This window comes from Oratosquilla oratoria, chromosome 34, assembly GCF_046742065.1.
Source record: "Oratosquilla oratoria isolate Oo_2021 chromosome 34, ASM4674206v1, whole genome shotgun sequence".
Classification (NCBI taxonomy): Eukaryota; Metazoa; Arthropoda; class Malacostraca; order Stomatopoda; family Squillidae; genus Oratosquilla; species Oratosquilla oratoria.
This window is the reverse complement of record NC_134810.1, coordinates 27,378,849-27,405,906: the sequence shown is the minus strand read 5'-3', so window position 1 is coordinate 27,405,906 and position 27,058 is coordinate 27,378,849. Positions and strand designations below refer to the sequence as shown.

Below are 27,058 nucleotides of genomic sequence, written 5' to 3'. Positions count from 1 at the left end.
GCCTCAGTGCCCTCATATAAGTACCAGCAACAAACACTGGTCAAATCTACCACCCTTCCAAATCCATACCTATTCCAAGGTTCAGTAATGCCAACTAGTAGCATGATTGGAAGGATGAATATTGCATAATAACAAGATTGAGCCCCATTTTCAGTTCCTAACCACAACATTCCAAGCAAGTAGGGAAGTAGACTAGTCACAGCTACAAGCTTTTTACCACGCTCACCACTACTACAAAAATACCCAATCTTCATTTGGCAAAGGGCACTTTTTTTTTTTATATTAAGGGGAGGGGGATTTGGAGAAGTAATACAACAGGTTATGGCATTTGTGAATGAAGGATTGGGGGCTGTAAAACAAATTTACACCAGAACACATGAGGCTAGGGAATGGAAATGAAATGAAGGTAGGACTGCAGTATGGTCATTTAGCGTATATGGACAAGGTGCAAGAGAAACAAGGGTGGCAATGGTTTAGGCTTAGTGAATGAGGGTGGAGGAGTCAATTGTTTGCAGACAACACTGAACTTGTAGTTAGGTTAGTATAAACTGAAGCAGTTAGTAGCATAAGTTTAAGATATGTTAAATTGGAAAGTAACTGGACAAAGTTTGGGGACAAGAACTAAATGCTGGCGGCAATGGGTTCCAGACAAATTTAAGGAATTAGTTAAAGTGAGCTTCAAGTATCTGTGTGGCAGGAAACGGAGTGGGGGTGGGCATGAATTTAGAATACAAGAGTGAAAAATTTCTTGAGAAACAAGCATCCAAGGATCACTAAGATGAAGTACAAGAAGTATAGTAAGGGTTACAGGGATAATACATACATATATCAAAAGCTCTTTCTAACGAGGAACGTAGACAAAAAGGCATAAAATCCACTCCCACCCATTCCATCCCCCACATACTTCATTCTCTCCCTCTCATCTTGGCTCCTGGATGACGGGTCATCCCTGCATCTCGCCCACTGCCCTGGGTCAGAAGCAGTGTTACAAGACACAGCACATCTACAGCAAGGCCGCTCCATTAAATCAGTGACATCCCCTTTCTGTTCCCTCATGCAGAAAAAATGATGGGGAGAAATCCCTTCAGGCTGCATCAAATTACTTTTTCACACGTACTTGCTTCCCTCAATCTACATTCTACCTACACTCCTCCTTTTCCTGCCACATTCACACCCAAGTATCTAAAACTATCCACTTCCTCCAGTCTCTCTCCCTTACACTTCAGTCTGCTGCTACTTTTACCCACATTTATCTTCAACTTCCTTCTTTCTCGCACCCTCCCAAACTGTCACTAATTTTCTCAATCCCTCCTCTAATCCTGCCACAAGTGCAATGTTGTCAGCAAACAACTGGCTTATCTCCCATTTTTCTCCATTTCCTTTTAACCATCTCCAATCCCTGGCCCATTACTCTTACATTTACCTCTCACATCACCCCACCCATGTAAAAATTGAACAACCAAGGTGACATAACATCCCTGGCAAAGTCCCACCTTTACCTCAAACCACTCACTCTCTCAGCTTTCCTCCTATCCCATATATATCTGCAATACCTCTCACACTGCCTTCCTGTCTACCCTGTCATAACTTTTTTCCAAATCCATAAAAAAACAAAAATATCATTAACTTTTCCTAAAGTTTTCTCACATATCTATCTTACCACAAAAATCTGATCCTGTAACCCCTACCTGTCCTAAACCCACTGTTCCTCACCAACTACTCCCTCTGTTCCTCTCTTAATCCTATCAATCAAAATCCTCACAAACTACACTTGAACTGATCCTTCTGAAACTACTACTCACACCTGTCCCCTTTTCCCTTGTAAAGTGGAACTATACAGGCACTCCTCCAGTCCTCTGACACTCTACAATCTCTTAAACATTAAATAACATCACCAACCAGTCCACCATTACTGTACCTCCTTTTTTAGACATTCTGCATGACACCCATCCAACCAAGATGCTTACCTACTCTTCACTTAACAACTGCCTTCACTTCATCTTCCCTTATTTCTCCTCCATTTTTCTCAATCAACACTGTCATTTTCTTAGCACTTCCCACTGCAAATACCTTTCCCTCCCTATCTTCCTTCACATTTAGCAACTCCCTAAAATACTCTGCCCATCTTCCACTTATTGCCATTTCTTCCAAATTATCATCTCTCCATCTGCACCTACCTTTTCTTCTCTACTTGATTTGCCTCCTCTTCTCAATTTCTTTCCAAAACATCTTTTTATTACTTTCAAAATTTTGTCACTTACCATTTCACATCTGCTCTCCTCTTTGCCTCCATTATCTTATGCTTTACTTCTTTTCTTTGTACCTATCATACGATTCTCTCATCCTATTTTGTAACCAATCTGTGAATGTTCGCTTTTTCTCTTCTACAACCTTCTTTGCTTCCTCATCCCACCACTCACTACCCATTCCTCCTCCACTCCTCTCTCAGCTTCTCGTACTCCTTTTCTTTCTCATGTAAGCAGTTTACTTGAAGGACCTCCCTACCTTCTGTCCTTTTCCTTTCTCCATATATCCTCCACTCTCAACTTACCTTCCACCAAAAAATTATCCGATATTTCCCCACTTAGAACATGTACATCGTTAACTACCTACTAATCTCCTGGTTACTACTGTATAGTCCATTAAAGCCCTATCAACCACCCTTTCATCCACCACCTTCTCCCATGTATACTTATGCTTGAAATTCTTCCTAAACACTGTATTTGCTATCATAAACTTTCTAGATATCTCCACCATCAACTCTCCACTACAATCTTTTCCTGGAACTCCACACTTCCCAACCACTCCATCTACTGGTTTCTTTCCTACCCTAGCCTTAAGGTCTCCCAATACCACTACATTGACATTCCTCCCTAAACCCTCTATGCACTCATTCAAATCTATCCAAAAAGCCTCCCTTTCCTCTAAACTCTTCTCACTACTAGGCCCATATGCACTTACAAAAACTCACATCTCCCTTCCCAGTTTAACCTTCACTTACATTAACCACACATTTATCTATCTCTTCATTTACTAGTATAGCCAACCCTTCTCTTCCTTGTCCTCTCTTTACTCTTGACTTCCAAACTTGCTCACCTCTCCCTTTGAACTTTGTTTCACTCAATGCCAACACATCCACCTACCTTCTCACAAACGTATTTCCTATCTCGCCTCCTTTACTCTCATCTGTACCACAACCATGCACATTAAAAGACCAAAACCTTAGGGTTCTGGTTGGAAAACTCCCAGACCCTCTTATGCCTTTGCTTTTTTTTAGGAATGTCCTCTTTGGGGCTACAGGGAGAATGATGCCTAGTCCTATTCCCCATCCCATTTTTGTAGCCTTTTATTACCCAAATGGAAACTTTGTGGCAGTATTCTTTTCCCCACCACAGGGTTCTGCAAAATGAATATTCAGAGAAGTGGAATAGTAAATGTGGCAAATGTGGAGACCTACAGTCTGTTCATGGTATGTCATGACTTACCACAAGCCTTTCTACCAACCTTAATAAATACATCTCTTGTTTCCCAACTATGTGCTATATATTTTTCTGTATAGTAACAATGATCATTTGGGATGACAACAGGTCTGATCAAGTTCTACGAAACATTGCAGTGCTTTCCCCTCCATATTGTCACACTGAAGTGTTATAGGTGAGAGAGCTGGGATGGGGGTGGTAGGGTGACAGTCACAACCCAATAATCGATGTCAAATGGGCAACGTTGCACTCAGGAATTCACACTTCTGCCCCACCCTGAACAGACTCCCTAGTGAGCACAGACTAGCTGACAGGGTGAAACAGGGAAGGTACATCGATATGGAGCAAGTGTCAAGAATAGATGATGGAGGGAACCAAGATCAAGTACGAGATGGGTACAGGATGAAGAGCACTGAATGCACAAAGAATGTCAAGCATGGAGCACAAAAGGTTGAAGTGAAGGGAGTAGATGTAAATATATACATACATAAATATGGCTGAAAGAGGAAACTCTTTGGAAAGGTAAATTTATTAAAGGAACCGACCACAGACATGGTTCAAGAAGACAGCAATTATGTTTGAAAGATAAAAATGCAGGGACAATAGTAAAAAGAGTAGAATTTTACCAATTGCTTTAATCATCAAAGACTATAGTCGAGTCAGTAAATTCATGTAGACATTAGTACTATACCAGAAAATAAAGAAGTATAGTTCAATCTAAAAAATATGAAACTAGGGAAAAGCACTTGGGTAAGATGGTATATCAATAGATCATATGAAAGATGCAGGGAAAGTTCATAGCAAGTTAGCTCAGTTGTACACCCAGTGCTTACATCAAGAAAGCATTCCTGAATCCTGGTGCAATGCTGTAGTGATTTTGCTTCATAAAAAAAAGGAGACCAGAAGGACCTTAGTAACTACGAACTGATTTGCTTGCTATCAAATGTATATATTCTCCAAGATCCTTTCAAATAGACAATACAGTATTCCTCTTTGTTTAGTTTTTGTAGATTGAGAAGGCCTTTGACTCAGAACAAATAACAATGCTAAACTCGTGATGCAAGCAGGATACAAACAAACAAACCATAAGGGTTCAAGAAGATTTGAGAAGGTACGGCTGTAATTCAACTACATAAAGATACAAAAAAAGACCAAGATTAGGAAAGGAGTATGGGCGATACAATTTCACCCAAATTATTTACAGCTTGCTTGGAAGAGATTTTCAGAAGGTCAAGTTAGGAAGAGAAAGGTATGAAGATTAATGGCAAATATTTTAACCACCAAAGATTTGCGGATGACATTATTCTTATTTCAGAAATAGCAAAAGACCTCCAAGATATGCTGAGTAATCTGAACAAGGAAAGCCTCAAGGTAGGTTTAAAAATGAACAAAAGTAAAACCAAAGAAATGTTTAACATGAAAGTTCAAATTAGAGAGATTATAATCCATGGCGAGTCCTCAGTATAATTTAAGCCAAATGGTGAAAGTAACCAAAGATCATAATGAAATAAACAAGCATATTACAATTGGTTGGAAAGTATTTGGCAAGTATAATTAAATCCTGAGAGGCTCTCTACCTTTGAAACGTAAAGTTTACAATCAATGCATTCTGCCAACAATAATCTATGAGTGTGAGACTTTGAAACTGATGATGGTGATGGAGACAAAATCAAGAACTCCACAGAGAATGGAGAGAATGATGGAAATAATGCTGAAAGACCAAATGAGAACAAGTTGGGCGAGACAGCGGGCAAGAGTGAAAATATTGTTGAGGCAAAAGAGAGGAAGTAGAATTGGGCAAGCAAGTTGGCGAGAACGCCTGAAGAGCAACGGGGCAAGTGCGTTACCAAGTAGATGCTGTGAGATGAGAAGCATGGAAGAGGGAGACCAGACAGAAGATGGAGAAACAATATAGAGAAGTTTGCAGGAGTGACATGACAAAGGTTGGCATGGTCATATGAATCATGGAATGCTATGAACGAGTCAGTGTGCTCAGAATGGCTGATTTGATTAGATACTAAGGGCTTTCCCCCCTCTTTTCTTGGCTCCTCCCTGCCTCTTGCCTATTGCCCTGGGTCAAAAGCAATACAGCAAGACACAGCAGATCCACAGGAAGGCTAATTCATTTAATCAGTGCCCCCCTCCCTTAATGCAGAAAAAGAGGCCACTGGGAGAAATCCCATCAGTCTGCATCAAAATATTATTTACATACACATCACCCTTCTGCCTTCCACTTTTACTCTCCCCATGTCCAAACCTTTCTAATACAGGGATTTCTTGATTTATGCATACAGTATTTAGAATGCAATTTTGGAATAACACAAGAAAAAAAACTAGTCATATTTTCATATTACAGATCATTTAGAATAACACTTCAAAAAATCAAGTTGTGCAGCTAGTTTAATTTGAACAGTGATGCAACCTCATGTGTACCACCAATATACTGTCCATTCCTGCCATGCTTCAAGCTCATTACCTGCACACCACTGTGTCAACATCATGGCTTCCAAGTGCCCTTCAACCTCTGTAGCATGTGGCAGTATACCGAAAAGATCTAAGAAGGCCTTGACCCTAGAGCAAAAGCTAGAAGTCTTGGAGAGAATTGATAAGGGTCAGGAAACTTGTGTTCGTGAATGCATTGGAGAAGACAGCAGCATCAGAAGAACAACCTCAGCAAACCCTGACAGTCACAAACTTGTCCCAATGTATGGACTTGAGGTAAGCAATGAAAATCATACAAGAAAATTATCCAAATGTGGAGAGAAGCACTGCAGTTACCAGGAGAGTGATGAGCAAAATGGCCTGCTATGAAGTGTTGCTGAAGGGAGAGAGAAAAAAATAATCTATAACAGTATTCTTGTGTGAGTGAGACAGGTGGAGTCAGAGACAGAACGGTCCAGTAAGCATGAGGCAGAGCAACCCAATGACTGAGCTAATATAAAGCTATGTAATGATAAAGCTTAATATAAACATGTATAAGCAAACAATAGTAAAACTTCACTTCTTTATAAGCTTGTTTGATATCCCACAACCCCTATCCTTCAACTTAATGTCAGCTGAATGCAATACTCCAGACTTGGGATGTACATTTTAGTTCAGTAATCATACTCACTTTATGCAATTTTTACATTACACAATCTCTTCTGGAACATATCACTCACATATATATACCAAGGCTTTTTCCCCCTTATAAGGGAGGTAGCCAAAAAGGAAAAGGCATAAAATCACTCCCACCCATTCCATCCCTGAATACACTCCACACCCCTCCACCCTTCCTCTCATCTTAGCACCTCCCGGTTGACGGGTCATCCCTGCACCTTGTCCACTGCCCTGGGTCAGAAGCAGTGTCGCAAGACACAGCACATCCACAGCAAGGCTGCTTCATTAAATTGGCAAACCCCCCTGCACAGAAGGAGAAGACGGGGAGAAATCCCTTCAGGCTGCGTCAAAAATTTGCTCACACATACTACCTCACTCCTCATCCCCCCACCCATTCCACCTCATGCATCACATCATCATCCATATACAACCATTCTCCATTCACCCATCCTTCCTCAACAGACATTCCCCTCTACCTACTTCACCCCATCCTAGGATGACCCTTCATGTTCACTCCCTCCACATCTGCCTTCCATACCTCTTCTACTAGTCTTTCTTCACTCATTCTTTCCATGTGTCCAAACCATCCTAATACTCTTTCATCAACCCTATCTCCCAACCCCCTTTCCACTCCTGTTCTCCTCCTCATTTCTCACTCTATCCAGCCTAGTAACCCCCATCATACTTCTCAGACACCTCATCTCAAACACATTCAAACTCCTCTCTTCCTCTTATGTTCCATGTTTCTGCCCCATACAGTGCTGTTGGCACAATCACATAAATAGATAAATTCCTGTACTCTTTCATCAACCCAACCTCCCAACTCCCTTATCACCTCTACACCTTTCTCACTCTATCCAGCCTAGTAACCCCCATCACATTTCTCAGGCATTTTATCTCCTACACATTTAAACTCTTCCCTTGTTCTATGCTTCTGCCCCATACAGTGCTGTCAGCACAATTACTCCTTGGAACAAACTGTGTGAAAAAATAGTGTGCGCAAAAACCATTCAGGAGTTTAAGAGCAAACTAGACACTGCGAGATACAAAGGCGGTACACCATGAGTGTAGCTCCCCTTCCCACAAAATACAACTAGGTAAATACAATCTCCTCTTGGCATCCATTCCCAAATGTCTATCATTACACTTTTTAATCCCCCAAGGCATTTACTTTCTTCTCTCAATCTACATTTTACCTCCATTCCTCCCTTTACTGCCACATACCCAAGTATCAAACTATCCACCTCCTCCCGTGTCTGTACCTTAATACTCTTCCAATTTGCTGCCATCCTCTTCCCTTGTTGATCTCATTACCTTACTTTTACCCACATGTCTTCAACTTCTTTCACACCTTCCCAAAACCAGTCTCTAACATCCTTAATCTCTCCTCTGATCTTGCTACATGCAGTGTCATCTGCAAACAACTGGTTTATCTCCCATTTTCTTTAACCACCTCCAATCCCCAGCCCATAACCATTTACCTCTCTCACCACCCAATCCATGTATAAATTGAACAGCCAAAGCAACATGACATACCTGGCAGAGTCTCCTTCATTTCTCCCTAAAGCTTTCACAAAAATCTGATCCACACAACCCCTACCTGTCCTAAATCTACTGTTCATCATCAATTACTCCATTCCTCTAATCATTTCAATCAAAATCCTCCCAACTACAACAAACCGATCTCAAACTGACACTTGTCCCCTTTTCCCTTATCGAGGGGAACTATACAGGCACTCCTCCAACACTACCATCTTTTAGACAAACCTTATACAATATTAGCTAGTCCAGCACTGTACCTCCCTTTGACACCTCGCATGACACCCATCTAACCCAGGTGCCTCACCTGCTCACTTTAATAACCGCTTTCACCTACTTACTTCTAATACTTTCAATCAAAACCCTCCAATAATCCTTCCCAACTACTTAAACGTGTCCCTTTGAAACTACTACTCACTTGTCCCCTTTCCCTTGTAAAGTGGAACTATACAGGTGCTCCATCAAGAGAAACATCCTCACTACCTCCCTTTTTTACACTCCGCATGATTTATCCAACCCAGATGCCTCAACTTCTCGTTATAATAACGGCTTTCACATCTTTCCTTATCAGTAATTTTTTTAGCACTTCATACTGCAACAACCTTCCCCTCACATTTAGCAACTCCCTTAAAATACTATCCCCATCTTCCTCTTGTTGCAGTCTATTCCATTAGCTCTCCATCTATACCTTTTCTTCTCTACTTCCTTTGTCTCAATCTCTTTATTACTCAAAAATGTCATTTTACCCATTTCACATCTGCTCTCAATCTTGGTCGTTACTTTGTATACACCATGTTTCTCATCCTATTTTGCGACCAATTGGTAAGTGCTTCTTTTCTACAATTTGTTTCATCCTACCATGCACTACCTTCCCATTTCCTTTTTCCACAAACTATCTTTGCACACCTTGTGACATCCCCATTCCTCTTCCACACTATCCTTCACTCCCTCCATAAGCTTGGTTTCCTCATACCTCTACATTCAGCCCTTTTCCTTAGAAGCCCTCCATTTCCAGTTCCACCAAAATCCAATTAACCTTAAAGAAGCCTTTCAACACTACTTTCCTCTCTTCCCTCTAGACACCTTTCCAAACTCATCCCTCCCTTATAATTTCGATTTATTAAACACCAACACTTCCATTTTCTTTTCAAGCTAGTGTGGGAGGCCCAGTGCTTTTACAAAGTGGGAGCACACTACAGCAGTAGTCTTTCTCCCCTCTATCACAGGGTGCAGCATTTTTTAAAATGGTACAGGACAGTTGCAGTAGCATTATTTCTCCATTGGATTTCCTCTATCACTGAAAAATTGTGGTTTTGGTCAGTAGGAATGACCCATACTAACCTTATGTACCAGTTATATGCTAATAATGTTCAAGGCATTTTATTGCCTGACGTAAGTGGTGCAGCAGACCAGGACCACTTCATCCAGAGGCAAATGAATGTGACAAGCACAATTTAAGCCATCACTTCTAATTACCTAGGGCTTTCCTACCCTCCTTTATAAAGCAAGTAGCCAAGTCAAAAGGCACATACCCACTCACACACCACCCTATCACTTAAGCTCCTAGTATAATGTATACTCAATTCCCAAACCACCTCACTGATGACAGCAATATTTTCCTTATTGGGGTAATGAAGAAAAAATTACAAAGCATTACATTTAATCAAGATCACAGATTTTGGAAGAAAAACAGTTAAATGAAGAATCCTAAATGTTTAAAAATAGCCTGGAAAAATCTGAAAAAAGTTGAAATGTACCAAGTTAGCCTCTCATCCAACCTCAGGCTTAGAAGTCCTCGCCTTCCTCCTCTTCTCCCAAATCTCCAGAGTCAATACCTACTTCTTCATAATCCTTCTCAAGTGCAGCCATGTCTTCACGTGCTTCAGAGAATTCTCCCTCCTCCATACCTTCACCAACATACCAGTGGACAAATGCACGCTTACTGTACATTAAATCAAACTTCGAATTCAGGCGGGCCCAAGCCTCTGCAATTGCAGTAGTATTCGAGAGCATACATACAGCACGCGACACCTTGGCCAGATCACCACCAGGTACAACAGTTGGTGGTTGATAATTGATGCCAACCTTAAAACCAGTTGGGCACCAATCTACAAACTGAATTGAACGTTTTGATTTAATGGCAGAGATGGCAGCATTTACATCCTTTGGTACAACATCTCCCCTGTATAACAAACAGCATGCCATGTACTTCCCATTGCGTGGGTCACATTTCACCATTTGATTGGCTGGTTCAAAGCATGCACTCGTAATTTCGCTGACCGATAGCTGTTCATGGTAAGCTTTCTCTGCTGAAATAATAGGAGCATATGTCACAAGAGGGAAGTGAACTCTTGGGTATGGGACAAGATTGGTTTGGAACTCTGTAAGGTCAACATTGAGAGCACCATCAAACCTCAAAGAAGCTGTGATGGAAGATACAATCTGACCAATAAGACGGTTCAAGTTAGAATAAGAGGGTCGTTCGATGTCAAGATTCCTACGACAGATCTCGTATATTGCCTCATTGTCTACCATGAATGCACAGTCTGAATGCTCCAACGTGGTATGTGTTGTAAGAATAGCATTGTAGGGTTCAACAACAGCTGTGGCAACTTGAGGTGCAGGGTAGACAGCAAATTCCAGTTTACTTTTCTTTCCGTAGTCAACTGAAAGACGTTCCATGAGCAGCGATGTGAAGCCTGAGCCAGTACCACCCCCAAATGAATGGAAGATCAGGAATCCCTGTAAAAGCATATTCCTTAGATATGGAAAGTAATCACTTGAGCTAAACTGTATGCTTATCCACACCAAATATACAAAATGCAAAATTGAGAAAACCTTACCTGAAGTCCTGTACATTGATCAGCAAGCTTGCGAACTCTATCCAAAACAATATCTACAATTTCCTTTCCAATAGAATAATGACCACGTGCATAGTTGTTGGCAGCATCCTCTTTTCCAGTGATTAACTGCTCCGGATGGAATAGCTGACGGTATGTACCAGTTCTCACTTCATCTAAAAATTGAACATAAATTTTACCATGGGAATTTACTGCATTATTTCTCAAAATTACTTAATGTATAATGCCCAAATCCATTCTCATCCACACCCTGCTGAAGAAACAAAGTATCTTGACAATTCATGCTATTCTACAACTCACTTCAAACATGAATTTCTTGTAACAAGTTTTTCCTCTACATATCAATTAGCCACATGTTCGCTGGAGGTATGCTAACATTTAACCAACCACAAAGTATAATTCTGCACTGACACATGTTTCATATTTATTCTTAACCCCTACAGTAAGATTCAAATTCTTGCGCACAGCATTGGCATCATATTACTCGCATTACAAAATATAGTGACTGCTGCAATTCTCATCCTTTTACTCCGAGTAATACACAAATCATGATCAAACCAGTTCACAGAATCTGGGGATAACTGATGTACAACTACAATATATATATATATAACCAAGACCGACCATCCCCGTGTACCCACTTGTGCCTTATAACGTCTACATAGTAATCAATGGAGCAAATGATAACATTGTCCATTTGTGATGTACTAAAGGTCAGATTTTGCAAGCATCTCACTCACAATAGGTCATTATTTAGCTGTTCAGAACTGATGATTTCAAAATGGACAACATTCTTGCTCATGAAATTAGTGCAAGATTATTATTCTACTTTCAATTATAGCAGGTGGGCCACCTCATGAACAAGCCATCTCTGATGGCATTAACCCCTTCCATACGGTGCCGCACACGTAGGCGTCATGAGGAGCAAGTGGATTCGCGACGCTGCCATATCGGCGTCTTGATTATATTTATTGTAGTCGCCCCTGTGTTTTTACATTCTCCCAAATGCGCCCTGAATCCCATTCTCTGTGGTTTTCAAAATTCGCGGGTGAAAGAGAGAACGATCGATATAAGCCGTGACTATATTTTATGATGCGATCATTATTACGACACGTCATACGGCTGGCATTGGCTGCTGCCCGCGAGATTTAAGTCCCGTACCGAAGTGGTTAACTACTTTAGTACAATCACACCTATGCAAGAGACATGAGGTGCGTGGAGAATGGCTGGGTACAGATGACATTGATGTAAGGGTGGAGGATGAGGGTAGGGATTGTTATGGGTGAATATTTTGATGGAGATGATCACCCCCATCTTTCTACACAAGGTGATTGATCATATATGGAGAGGCTGGATGACCACATTGCAAACAATTGTCCATTAGTAACACTTCAGCCTATTCTATCCAGTGCTTGATTAAAGTACTGTTCATTTGGGGAGAGGTGGATGGTACTTGTAGTCTGTAAAGACAAGAGTGGCATGGTATCATGCCAAAAATTTGTCCGCTACAGCAAGCTGGGGACAGCTCATCAGCTAGCCTAAAATTCATGACATCTGTCATGGTCTTGTTGGCGAGGGAGGTAGGTTGTGAACTGCGACCCCTCCATCCAACACATTTTCTGAGCCACTGGTAATATGAGCAACACTGGATCAGTGCAGAAACCAGATCCCAAAATAGTTGCCTGCAAGAAATCTGGCCAGCAAAGGAAGTAACCTCTGCTCAAGGGTCAGAAGAGGCTTCTTCACTAGGCAGTGGTTCACATACACCAAGACAGCAATACAGCAGCTAATGGTATTTACAGAACACTAAACAGTTCTGGGTTCTTTTTCTCCACTTGTCCTGCTAGCACACATGGATCAGACTAGTTCATGTTTCACAATAGTTTTAGCCCAACCCCCAGTCTTTTTAAACCCCCTAGACCAGGGGTTCTTATTAGGGGTGAAATTTTGGGTTTTCTGGGGGGCAAATTGTGACCACATTAAGTTTACGGAGTGAGGAAAGCAAATATAGGCTCTGGCCTGTCACCTGGGCTGGAATTATACCAGTGCTGACCCAGGTTAATCTTAGGATTAGAAGTGTTACGCTGTGCGATAATATCTGCATATTATTTAGAATGCACCTTTTGAAACATGCAATCTTGGAAAGGAGGGGGGAATGATATTCTGGCAAATGGTGAAAGGGGTGCATGAGCCTAGCAAGGCTGAGAACCCCTGCCCTAGACTTTTAGCAATGGTGTCTGGCTGCCTCCCTTGCAAGTAAATTGACAACCCAGTGGCAGACAGTACAAGCACACAACCTGTTTGGCAATTTCCCTCGTTAGCCAGCCAGATTTCTTAAGGGCAACTATCTGGGTTACGGTTTCTGGACTGACCCTTAATATTGCTCATATTTATAAAACAGGGTAGTTCAGATGATGTCATGGCCTGGTTTGGGAGGGGTTTTGGCACACCTCCCTCCTCGCCAAGACAATGACAGGCTGGATTAATTCTTGGCTCCATAAACTGACCTTTCCCTGCTCACTGTACAGTTTTGGCACAAAACCTTGCCACTCATGGGTCTTTCAGAACAACAGAAGTACTGTCCACCTCACCCTGGATGGGCAGTACCCATGTCAAGCACTGTACAACACATTACAGATGACTAATCATGCATGGCAACAACACAATATACACTATAAAGGATTTGTAAGAAAACCCAGTTCCAGCAATTATGTTCTAAGGGAGAAGACCGTTTGCCTAGTAAAAGGAACAACTAAAATCTTACCAATGACTGTTGGCTCCAGATCGACAAAGACTGCTCTTGGCACATGTTTTCCAGAGCCAGTCTCGCTGAAGAAGGTGCTGAATGACTCGTCAACTTCACCCGCAACTTTGTCACTTGGCATTTGGCCATCAGGCTGAATACCATGTTCAAGGCAATACAATTCCCAGCATGCATTGCCAATCTGGCAACCTGCCTGGCCAACGTGGATAGAAAGGCATTCACGCTGAAATGAAAGTTCAAAGTTAAAACTAGGAATATATATAGTTCAAGGATTCATCAAGCTTAAAGTGTTTACATAGGACTGTATCCCATAAATTTGCCATTGAAAAGTCAATCAATTTGTGCCAGAATTTATATACATATTTCAAAGGTTTCCCCCCTTACACAGAAGGTAGCCAAAAAACAAAGGCATAAAAACCACTCTCACCCATTCCATCCCCAAACATATTCCACACATCCACCCCCTTCCCTCCCTCTTATCTTGGCACCTCCTGGATGACAGTTCATCCCTGCATCTTGCCCACTGCCCTAGATCAGTACTACTGTCAAGATGCAGCACATTCACATCAAGGACACTTCATTAAATCGGTGACACCCCCTCTCCATCCCTTCATGCAGAGATGGGCGAGAAATCCTTTGGGTTGCATTAATTTATTTCTCAAACACTCCCTCGCCTCCCATCCCCTCATACATCACAGCATCATCCATACACAACCATTCTTCATTCACCCATATCTTGTCCTTTCCCACCCTCCCTCAGACATTCCCCTCTTTCCCAATGTCCCATTTACCCCATCCATCCAATCCTAGGTCAGCCCCTCATGTTCACTCCTTCCACACCTTTTTATTAGTCTTCCCTTATTCTTTCCATGTGTTTAGGAGGTAGGGGTTGCATAGATTAGATTTTTGTGCAAGACATTAGAATGCTTCAGCGAAAGGATGTTTTTGGGCTTTTATGGATTTGAAAAAGGCTCAACAGGGTAGAAGTGATCGCATTTTACAGATATATGGGACAGGAGGAGAGTTTTTAAGAGTAGAAGAGCCAGTGTTAGAATTAGAAATGGAGACTGCAAGTGATTTGAGGTAAAGGTGGGACTTCACCAGGGATGTCATATCTCCATGGCTGTTTGATGGAGGCTGGAGAGGGTGAGAGGAGAGGAGAGGAGAGGAAAGGGTAAAAGAGGAGAGGAGAGGAAAGGGTAAAAGAGGAGAGGAGAGGAAAGGGTAAAAGAGGAGAGGAGAGGAAAGGGTAAAAGAGGAGAGGAGAGGAAAGGGTAAAAGAGGAGAGGAGAGGAAAGGGTAAAAGAGGAGAGGAGAGGAAAGGGTAAAAGAGGAGAGGAGAGGAAAGAGGGAGAGGAATGATGTGACAGGAAGCAAAGTGAAGACAGATTTAGGGAGAAAAGAGCTAGAGAAGTGGTCAAGGAGAGGAATGAGGGGCATAGTTAGGAAAGGGGTGAATTGAAAATAGTGCATTGGGGCAACAAAGGACTTGGGAATCAGGATATTTGCGCAAGTGGCGTGGAACCACAAGTTGCCTGTGCACAGCAATATGGAGTGCAGATAAACTTGCAATGTAAAATTACTCCATTACCAATTTAAAACAAAATGTGCATCTGTGTAAGGCATGTATTGGGTAAGTATATCAAACACCCCTTCTTCCCAGATAGTTTATGGAAGTGATGTACGTGTTGATTACACAAAGTCAATTTAGTGTCAGCTCCCTTCTTCCCCCCAGCCAGCATGGCCCATTGCCAACTCAGGCCATAAAGATATGCCAATTTGGCCTATTGAAATTAGCCAGCTACTTCATTTCACTGAATGCAATACTTATGGGTCTGGCTTGGTTGAACATCACCCACTTTAAGTCATTAGTGCCATTGCAAGTTGCTCACTGAATATAACTAATTTCAATAAAATCTTAATGTCAGCTTGACGAAAGTTAGATAATAAACAAATCGAGTATTACGGTTGACCGAGGTGGCAAGCCAACTTGGCAGTGCAGATGGGCCAAGTTGGTCAAGATGGACAATGTCACAATCTACTAGTCTACATAGACTAGATTAATTAAATACCCAGTGGCTGGTTGCAGGCAGTGAACATTTTTTGGGCTCAGATGTTGAAGTAGTCAGTCATGCTCATTGCAATACATGACATGTCCTTATGGCTTATGCTATGCCAAACAGGTTACCATGAAATTGTGATGTTACCAGTAATAGGAATCAATTTTAGCCTGAAGAGCTAAGCAAAGTTGCTCACATTGATCACCTTGTATTTCAATATAGGTCAAAGTTCTCAGAAGATAAGACCTGGGCACCCCAAAAGCCTGACAAACTCAAACAGGGATGAATATTCAAGTTTAACAACTCCCCATACAGTGGAATATCATTAGCCTTGCCATAAGTATCCTTTCCTTTGAAACTTGGCATCAATTTTCAACCCAAATCTTTATTAAAGATCACTAATACTAGGATGTACGGCCGAGGAAGATAAATTTCCAGTCCAACACGCACGAAACCCATCTGGGAAAAAGATGGAGGAAAAAAAAAAAAAAAAAAAAACGTACACCGGCGTTAAATGTGACAATGTCATCGACCGCCAAAAATATGGATGCTGCCCAATTTAGTTTCTATGGAAATTATGCAACCAACATAAAATACATCCTGTGGGAACTACTACATCGAATGGTACCCTCGATATCAACAGCGAAAATTACATTCCAAGTACAATTCAAACGTACTAAGCTCTGGTTCCACCAACGAACATTCCCAGGTGGTTTTATAAATATGCTTAATATTGTACATTTTCAATATACCTTACCGTTTAAATACAGCATTGGGTTTTTCCTTATCTGAGCCACACTTTGAGCTCATTCAATCGAGTATCGTACAAAATTAAAAAATTGGGGACAAGCATTCTCCAACTGCCTTTGTTCCAACGTTCCAATCACACATGACATAGCCTGCCGAGTTTAACATTTAAAACCCAGTTACCCCAACTACTCGGCCCCAAGGTTTGTACATTTATTAACAAAAAGAATGAAAAATTATATAAATGGAGAAACTGAACTATGTCAGCAACAAAATTTGAAAATTTGTAACCACTTCTACAAATTGCAGCATTCCAATTTTCATGTTTCATTTAAAGTTTAATCAACATGTCATATCCTTAAGTCAAAGAAAGTTATAATTACAAATGAATATTTCTTCCAACAACTCGAATATTACACTACACGAACCATTTTGATGGGAAGATTAGAACGAAGAGATCTTTGAGGTATTCACACTTCGTCCGTTCGAGGTTCCCGCTGAGTAACGAATGAACATGGGCCGTGGTTTTCAAGCGATTGTTATACTAAAATATCAAATGAGCTCCAGTTACATTTGTAAATTTTATTTTGTTAATATAAAATTTGTGTCTTATGAAAGGCAAATATTTTAAATACTTAAATTATAATACATTTTTATATAAAACATATTTTTTTATTATTGATATAAGATATCAAATATGAGACTATATAGTCTTGGTTCAACTTCACCTAAGCCGTTGCAATTATTTTTGAATGTTCTTTGTTTTACATATGTTAAGTTACGCAATAATTTAGTCGCCAAAGCATATAATATGACTTTAAATTACAGTGATCCCTTAATATTTTATGTATTTATGCAATATCATCCCCTCCATGCACTCAACTGAATATTCTCAAATATCATATTATATAAATGTTCAAAAGAAAGTAAATGGGTAAATTTGGACAAATTCAACCTGTGTGTCTTTATAATTATCACCTGGTGTTGGCAAGAATAAGAAGCAGCATAGCTACACAGCCAAATAAAGGTTGTACGAAATTTCAATCCACAAACAATAAATAATGATATTGCAAAGAAAATTGCAAACAAATGGCATACAGATGAATTTTGAGTTCGTTACCCTTGCTTATAAATGGGTAAATTAAAACCAATATGAAACTATTGATTACAAATAATGTCCTGTGTAAACATAATTGTTTGAGATGCAAACAAGGTCATCATGATAAAACAACAGGGCAGGACTCGCAGTAATGGGTATACATTGGACAAATTTTGATTTAAGAAGGAAATAGGTAAGAATTGGTTTATTACTATGGTAGTCGATGAATGGAATAAACTTAGTAACCATATAGTAAGCGTTGAAACTATCAGTTGTTTTAAAAAACTATTAGACAACTTTATGAATGGGAATGACAGGTGGTGATGGATACGGAGCTGCCTAGTGTAGGCCTTATGGTCTCTTGCAGTCTCCTTTATTCTTAAGTTCTTATATAATTAAATAAAAGTTGATGACATCGCCTATTGTTTTTTTTTTCATCGTATTAGCAAATTACAGTTGCACCTTGTGATATTAAAGCAATGGCACTGTGCTCGTGTATTTATGAAATATATCACGAGGTGTTTTTCGCCCCATCTGGAAACTCCAAGAGGTGGTTTGGTGAAAGTCCGAAAGTGTTCTTGACGAGCACCGCCAGGAATGGGTATGCAAGCATGTCCCTTCTGAATCATCTGCTAAGAAACCCATCTGAATTACATATTTTAATTTATAGAGGTATTTTTTAACTTTTTCACGTGGAACATCTTCTAGAATTAATATCACGTAATGAGTGTCCAAAACACAATTACGAAACTGTTACAGGACTCCATCACAGCTGCAACTGTATAGAGAGCAGGTGGCAAAATATAATTATTTAATTTGGTTCTTATTTTTAATATGGCTTGCATATCAATCAAACATTTTGTTCTGGTTAACGTCAGGTGGTTTTGAGTTTCATGGCGCGGTAGAAAATAAATAAAATAATCATTAAATAGAAATATAAAAAAATTAAACAAAGATATATGTAATAATAATAATAAACTCCCCTCAGAGAAGCACCCCGCAAAGAATCAAGCATATAAGCCAGCTCGAAATCACAGGCAATTGGAAAGGCGTGGTGTGGTGGGGGTGGAGAATTTCAGAGCCTTCCACTGGATGCAAAGGAACATATTGACACCAAGTTGACTCCTGAGGAGGGGAAGCACGCAAGCATCTACCGAGTTCTGATAAAGTGACCATGATTCAAAGGTAGCAAAGAAATTATTACACATTACTGCAGCGGACAAGAAGAGGCTGAATTTCATCAGCAATAATGTATGTAAACATTGATCAAGCAAATTATTTTGGACTATCTTCCAATGGAGTAGTGAGAGAGGGAACATTCCAGACATGAGAAGAGTACTCCATACAAGAAGAGTGAACAATGTCCTCCCTTGTATTAGGTCTGCAGGAATTGGAGTTAGGAAGTTTTGAAGGCGGTAAAGGAAACCGATTTTAATCTAAAATATTCTGTTTCAAATATAGCTTATGTATGAACACCCCCACCCAAAAGAAGCTAGATCCAATAATACCTGCATAACACAATATTTCTTCCTTGAGTGAATTGCGGTCCAACCCAATGACCTTTGCTGCCGGTTACCTTGTAGCCGTGGGGTACTTGCAATGGAGACTTGGGACAATGGATCATTTACAGAAACTTATTCTTTCTCCTGTTCATATTGTTCAAACTGACCAACATGATCGTGTTCTCGTTAGCTACTTTTCTTGCTAATCTGGTTTTTCTCTAAGAATTTCTAGGTTCAATATTTTTAAGAAAGTGAAATTGAGTGGCGTGCGCTATTATTTGTAAGTTGGCTGTAAGTCTCTGTCTGTCTGTATGTATGTATATATATATATATATATATATATATATATATATGTGTGTATAATATGTATATGTATATATGTATAATATATATATGTATATATGTATAATATATATATATGTATATATGTATAATATATATATGTATAATATATATGTATATATATATATATATATATATGTATAATATATATATATATATATACTGTATATATATATATATATATATATACCGCAATGTTTTAATCGAGATAGGTTGGGGAGTTTTACTGAGTTGAATAAAATCGCATGACGGTAGGTAGAACAAACATGAATGTCGAGCATGGGCATCTATGGTTTCTCGTCCGCCATTACCACCTGCTCTCCTTTGAAGCCGAGACACTGGTGCACGAAAGGGTTCAAATCGGCAGCTTGCAACAATATTAGATTTGCTCGTTTATATAACATATTCTCACTGTATTTACGTGGAAATTCCTACATTCAACAGCATTACTGAGCTTAATCTATACATTTCCGGTTGCTGTCGGGCGGATTTATTCAGCTGAGAGTATCTATTCCGCCGGCAAGGGTTAATATACTGTAAACTATATGATAATTCGAAGTGCATAAGTGTGTGAAGAGAAATATCGCCAGAAGAGACTTCCCACAGATGAAGAGGTTCTAACGACTAATTTCTACATTACAGATAAAGAATCGAAACTCTGAAATGTCACATCTACAGAACGAACTAATAAGAACATGAAGGAATAATCACTGGGAGAAGAAAGTGATTGACCCTTAAAATCGTACGAATGTTACAACAGGGTCCCTTTATCTCCGAATTGTTGTCAATTGGAGCCGGTCTCAGAACTAATATATTGTACTATGGTTTTGTGGAACCAACTCAAACAATACTATGTAAAATAACCACAGAGGGAATAGATAAGCCTATGAAAGAGTAATACATTAAAAAACGAAAAAAGAAAATAGAGTTCATGGCATCTGCCGTGAGGGAACCAAATATGAGCAATAAGAACACAGACGGTTGGGAAGTCATCTCGCACTTTTGAAAGCTGATTTTGTGGCTCACAGTGTGACCTCGTAGAGGTGAAAGTATTGTTATCTATGAGGGAGCAGAAATTATATTTACCATTCACGTTTTTTCGTTTTCTTTTTAATCCTACAATAGAAAAATAGGCGAATGAGAAATATATGGTAATCATTTGCTCACCATCTGCATCAGTTACGGGACAGCTTTCTTATATTATAACAACCTACGTGTTAGGCATTTAAGAGATATGGTGGAACTGAAAATCGACTCAGTTTAAGATGATCTCATAGGGTGTCAGAAACGTGCACATACATTGCAAGGGGCAGGTGCTTTGGGCTGGAAATTGGGGACTTCACCCTATTGTATTATTCGTATTTGGCAACTATCCGGTAGGGTGCAACACCATTTTCGACATTATAATTTATGAGTGTTAAGAAAATGGAAAAAGCCTGTGAGAAATAATTATTAATTAATTTTTATATATTTTTATGAAGGGCACTTTTGGGGCACAGGGCAAAGGGGTAGGTGCTCGGGCACCCCCAGCATCCCCCTTCTGCACGGGCCTGTTGGGTGGTGATGTTCACAAAAACCATGGCTTAGTAGTGAGTTCCAATAATGTGCATACTAAGTATTAACAGATGGTTATTGATTCCCATACGCCATATACAATAAAATGTGATTATAAAATCAGTCATCCCATCAATTCAATAATTCAGATAAGTTTTCCACTGTTTTATTTTGAACGTCCCGTTTACGATTTGAATTCAGTCGACCGCTGTGAAAGTTGTCGACATAGCCGCCGGCACTTCGCCCGGGCGGCGTGAGCTGTTACGTCACGTGTCTCATTGCCTGATCGTCGGGTGGTGGGGCCTCCTAGGGGTAATACAGCTGACTACTTTACCTCAATTTACAACTGTCTAATGAAGAATTACCGTCCGCCGTGTATATTTTACCACCATAAACACGTTTTTGCATTATTGTACACTATTATTATTACTAAAGTTGCTGCACGTACTCAGTCAGCACCCACTGGCCACTGGAAATTTGAGACTAATTTATATTTCGATTGACAATATTCACATGGTCTACCTCGGTTCACCACCATCATCAAGCGTTGGCCAGATTAAAATAAGTGAAGACAGACACAAGTCTAATCCTTTTAGCAATCTCATGCACCTCCCTGGCTGAGTAATGTTACTCGTCCGAGTGTAAATTGCAAGCTAGTAACGGTATTGTAGTGTTATCTTAGAGTGTGCATACGTACATCATGCACAACAATCACGCGTGTGTGCTCTGGTTCTACCCCTAATGGATATCAGTGATTACCATTTGACCTGGATGTCCGTGCACACAAGGCAAGGGTGAGGGTGACGGTTTGAACTACATTTATGCATTTAAAAGTCAACTGAGAAAGTTTTGTATTTCTTTATTTGTTGTTATTTCATGTATGAAACTATAACTTAGAAGTTGGAACACTAAAACCCACGTTTCTAGCATTTAGTAGTCTTGATTTTATCCAAATAGCATGATCTTAAAAGTGCCTGTTAGCAGACGAACTTTTCAATGTCGTAGTTACATTTTCCACCGCTAGGGCAACTGATGACGTCAGGGTTGCCAGCGAGCAACGCGATGGGGATTTGACATCGAGTGAAGAAAATTTATCGGATTTGGATGCCCTCTCGTGTCCCAATGTGGCTACGGTACAAGGATACATGTACGAACCAATTCGGATATCCAAACAAGACTCAACTGACAAAGAACCTGTCGAGCAGGAAATAAAGACTGGCGAGTTCGCCGGAATGCATTACTGCATGCACGCTTTACATACACAAATACACATCAGACCAGACTCTGTGGCGTGGTTGGTAGAGTCCCAAACTGTCGCAACGGCGGTCCGTGTTCGAATCCAGTCCAGGGCTAAAAATAAATTCAGTATCGCTGCGCATAAGTCGGTCATACGAGCTCTGAGCTCTCTTCCGGGAGGGAAATAGCTGTCGATCACGAGTCTAACACGTGATTCAAAGACCAAGGTGAATCGCATGATTTTGTTGGTTTGTCATCAGACGTGCGGATGAAGGCTTGAGGGCATGAAATGGTAGGCCTCAACATCACAAGAAGTACATCTTGTTTGGGTCTCTACTCATTACTCCTAGAAGGCATACAAGTATGCCTTTTACAGTAAAAGTTACGTGTACATGTGTTTAATTGGTTAGAATTATGTCAATATTTGTAGCGCTGCACGGTCCTGGTCGGTCTCCACGGTCTAGCCGACATGGTTAGTGTCCTATGTGTCCGTCGCGTCCCATCCGGTCCAGCCGACGTGGTTTCGTTCCTGCACCCGTCGCGTCCCATCCGGTCCAGTCCAAGGCATCATGCGCAGTTACCTAAGGGAGAAAGGAGAAAGGTATTATACTCGCTGCATCGAGAACTGGCCGTTAAGGCGGAGCACGGGGATTCTCCCTGTGTTGCCACATATAATTATTTTATGATTTTATTCTATCTTAGATTTTATTTTATAATTTAATAATGCTGCCACATATAATGATATTACAATTCTTTGTCACACACCACCACTGAGGTAAAAATCAAAGCAATGTTTTCTATACAAAGGTTTCGTTTCCTCGAATCATGGACATGGCATATGAGCGAAAGAGAGCGACGTTGCCACTCCCTCCCGTCTCTGGCCACGCCCCCACACTGCATTCAGAAAGCATTACATCCACACGCACGTTCTCGCCATGGATAATTACATTATATATATGTATATATATATATATATATATATATATATATGTATATATATATATATATATATATATATATATATATAGAGAGAGAGAGAGAGAGAGAGAGAGAGAGAGAGCGGGCGGGTGAGCCATGCGGACCGTGTTATCTGTGGAGATGTGGCAACACCGGGAAATTCCCTAACTCCGCCTTAGCGGCCAGTTCTCGTTGCGTTAGGTATAGTCCTTTGGCTTGAATTGTTGTGGTGAGCTATATGTCAATATTTCAAGTGAGTACAGTTAAGAACCCATCCGTATCTTCTGGGGCTGGCACTTGAAGGAGACTTCCCAGCCGACGTGGTTGGTACCCTTTGCACTCGTCGCGTCTCATCCGGTCGGTTCAGGGCATCCTACGCAGTTACCTAGGTGAAAAAAAAAACATTAGTCCTTGGCTTAAGTTGTAATGTGTCATAAGTAAAAAATCAGCAAGAGAGTAGGCCTCAAGGTAAAACGAATACTATAAGGTACGTTGAGCACCCCCCCCCCCTCCGCGCACCTCCACCGTGATGTCATAGGAAATGGAGAGGGGGAGAGTGAGAGGTGGAAGAAAATGTAAACTTTATAGAAAACCATCTGTATGTATGGCAGACTTTAAAATTACACTGATGTTCACAATACTGAAATTACTCAGTATCACTTTCTTATCCTCAAATTATCAGTATCTGAGATATGACCGCCAGAAAAGTTATAAAAATGTTTTCCATGCTTCCACATTAGGTGGATTATATTAACATGACGAGTTATTAGATGGGATGACATGTCAAGCGTGGACTTAATATGTAGACCTTTATCTCCACCAAGCTCAGTTATGTTTTAACCGAATTCTTTAGTCTGTTTATTTGAAATTGAATGAAAATTTCAGGAAATGTTACTAATAAATAGTTACTTTAAAAATGACGGCTGTATACATATCCAGATGACCGAGTATGGTGTGCCACATAATTCAATCCATTTCTAAGTTTTTTATCTTTGGGTAGTGAAAAGAAATGTATATTTTTATCACCTTTCAGTCTAACGGCATTGCACTTCTGCACTATACAAACTGTTGGCATTTTTATATGTTATTTGTCTGCCTTAGCTGGTGTGTGACTGACTGACAGCTCTCGACCCGCGGAACCCTGGTCTCAATATTTACGTTGACGTCATCATCTACCTGCGCAGTGGAGAGGTTTTCTGGCTCTCCCTCCCCCCCTCCCCCGCTAACGTACCTTGTAGTATTCGTTTTACCTTGGTAGGCCTAATACCTAGCAGACGTTGATGAGCCTGGCCCTATCTACCAGGCCCCAGCATGCCCAGCAAGGCTGGTTTTGATTTTATTTTGTTGGAAAAACATCCCCACGACCACCAAGATGACCACGTCCACAGTACATGGATAGTTCATTTGTTCATGCAGAGAGGTTAGCATAGTTGGGCCTATGGCATTCATGCCATAGGCCCATGAACAAGCAGAATATCTTTTTAAATTAAATGTTCTAACATTTGCTCATCTTCTTTATTCCAGGTAGCCTGTAGCTTGCAGAAGAAGTAACTACCCCACGTGCCCACCCCCATCTCTCATTGCATGGCCTTGCTAAATTTCATGAACTTGACTATTTCAGGTGCAGCTGTGGACATTGTGTTCCACAGCGAAAGTGCAGAGAGAGAGAGAGAGATTGTGTTGTTCTGATTACAGCGCAATCCAAGAAAAGAAGGAAAGCCTTGAGCCAAACGGATGCCAGTGCATCACCCAGCACCCAGGATTTTCAGTGGTCTGCCTGAATCCATATGCTCTTGAACTGACAATATAGATTCATTAATGACGAGGGGCCGATTGGGAATGACCAACCTGCGCACAAGTGAGTAGACCTATACATGTGCATGTAGCGTTGCAGTATTTCAGTTACATCCATACTGTCCATTGTTGAGTCACTTGCATATAAGTCCAGGTCTTTTAACTTGAATAATATTGCTGAAGTTGTGGTAGCAGTCGTGTTCTGAAGTAAATACTGCTAACCTTATACAAAATTATATTTATTCTTAAGATATGTATGAAAAAAAAAAAAAAAAAAAAAAAAAAAAAAAAAAAAAAAAAAAATATATATATATATATATATATATATATATATATATATACAATAGACTATGTCACCACCCCAACCCTTATGTGACCTGAGGATGACATGAGGTTGGGTCAGGGGGAGGGGGAGGAAATTTGTTGACAGTTTGTTTGGTGATGAATAATCCTGATATTATATCTGGGGTCCATTGACCCTTGGAAATATTCATCGTGGGCAAATATTAAATAAAAGTGGACCATTTCCTTCTGAACCCACAACCTGATTTATAAGTAAGGTCGGATTTATCCCAGTCCATCCGGTGATTAAATTTGTTCACGTGTTGACACACGGCTGAACTTTCTTGACCATACTTGATAGACCTCTTGTGTTCATTCAATCTTGTCTTTAGGTTTCTCCCCGTCTGACCTATATATGAAAGGTTACAATCTTTATATGGGAGTAAACACCTGGGATATGATCTTCTCTTAACCTCTGGTGAACATTAACAACTTTTTTATCAATGGTACTAGGATAATTATGGATTAAATTTACCTTCTCTTTGGGAAGACAATTAGTAGTTTAGGCAGTCATTGTAATCGCATTGGCTTGGAATGTCTGTCAGCTCTTACTCTGATAATAAAATAACATGGCTTCTTTCATCATGTCATTGTTTTTTTTAAGTACTGTACCTGCACTAAAGATACATCCAGAAGTTGAGGTTTTCTAGACCCAGTTACATCCATAAGAATGTAACTCTTATAATTTGGCAGTGTGTCCCTGAGAACAACATCTTGCATCTCCTACCAGAGTCAGGCTGATGCACTTTCCAAACACGGTTCACACATGGCACCAAGTACAGGGACTGCAGAGTGAAATATGTCCGCAAATGGAACTCCGATACAGCTATGTTTTGGAGTGTGTTGATCACTCTTATTGGACTTGCTCCACTGAAAAACTTTCCGGAATAAAAAAATTATTCAAATTTTACAAATGTAATTTGATAATTTGGTATGTTCATTGGCATTGCATGACAATGTACTGACATGACTGATAAACTTCAGTTTATAAGATTACCATATTTAGGTAACAATGAATTTACCAATTTAACATTCCATAAACAACCAAAAATTACCTGCTGTAAGTAACAAATTTCTCAATGGTAATTGTCCATGTAGAGGCTGCGATGTTCATTCTCTTTTGAGACCTTCTTCACAGACAGCGGCAATAAAGACTGCTGTCCCCAGTGTCCTTTTCGTCACATTGCATGAAGATTTGCAGATGTGACAGATTTCAAAAAAGATCTTCAAACATGACTCAAAGACTATACCTTCATTTTGGGGACCACCAGTTGCTTCCTGATGTGTAGCCTCAGATTCAAAAGAGACAGACGATCTGAAACAAAGCAAATTGACATAAAACCGAAATAATGGTGAAGGATCGAGTGCTATTTTTATCAAGGAAGAACATCTAAAGATAAAGAATCTGTCTGCATGAAAATTTCAAATGAATGACAGTTGACACACACACACACACACACACACACACACACACACACACACACACACACACACACACACACACACACACACACACACACACACACACACACACACACACACACACACACACACACACACACACGGGAGAAGGGCAAGAGTTCGACAAAGACATCGACGAGGTGCATAGGATGGGACAGTGCTCTAGAGCAAAACACTATAGTCCACTAAAAATCAAACTAAGGACTCAAATTATAGCTGAAG

The 27,058-nt window shown here is 40.3% G+C and overlaps 1 protein-coding gene and 1 long non-coding RNA gene across 3 annotated transcripts; both read right to left on the bottom strand.

Annotated features, from left to right (window-relative positions):
• Positions 1–9,760: 9,760 nt before the first annotated feature.
• On the bottom strand, positions 9,761–17,092 carry LOC143018138 (tubulin alpha-1 chain-like). 2 transcript variants are annotated; one of them, XM_076173272.1, is made up of 4 exons: positions 16,978–17,092; positions 13,743–13,965; positions 10,961–11,133; positions 9,761–10,859 (listed from the first exon to the last, which is right to left on the bottom strand). In XM_076173272.1, exons 1-4 carry the CDS (start codon positions 16,978–16,980, stop codon positions 9,903–9,905), a joined length of 1,356 nt encoding a protein of 451 aa, XP_076029387.1. In that variant the 5' UTR covers positions 16,981–17,092; the 3' UTR covers positions 9,761–9,902. The 2 variants fall into 2 exon arrangements, with proteins under 2 accessions (XP_076029387.1, XP_076029388.1); XM_076173273.1 differs by lacking the exon at positions 16,978–17,092 and adding an exon at positions 16,138–16,156.
• Positions 17,093–21,819: 4,727 nt separating this feature from the next.
• LOC143018422 (uncharacterized) lies at positions 21,820–26,856 on the bottom strand. The gene is made up of 4 exons (XR_012965742.1): positions 26,431–26,856; positions 25,988–26,253; positions 23,365–23,624; positions 21,820–22,863 (listed from the first exon to the last, which is right to left on the bottom strand). It is a non-coding gene; the product is annotated as an uncharacterized LOC143018422 (long non-coding RNA).
• Positions 26,857–27,058: the final 202 nt, after the last annotated feature.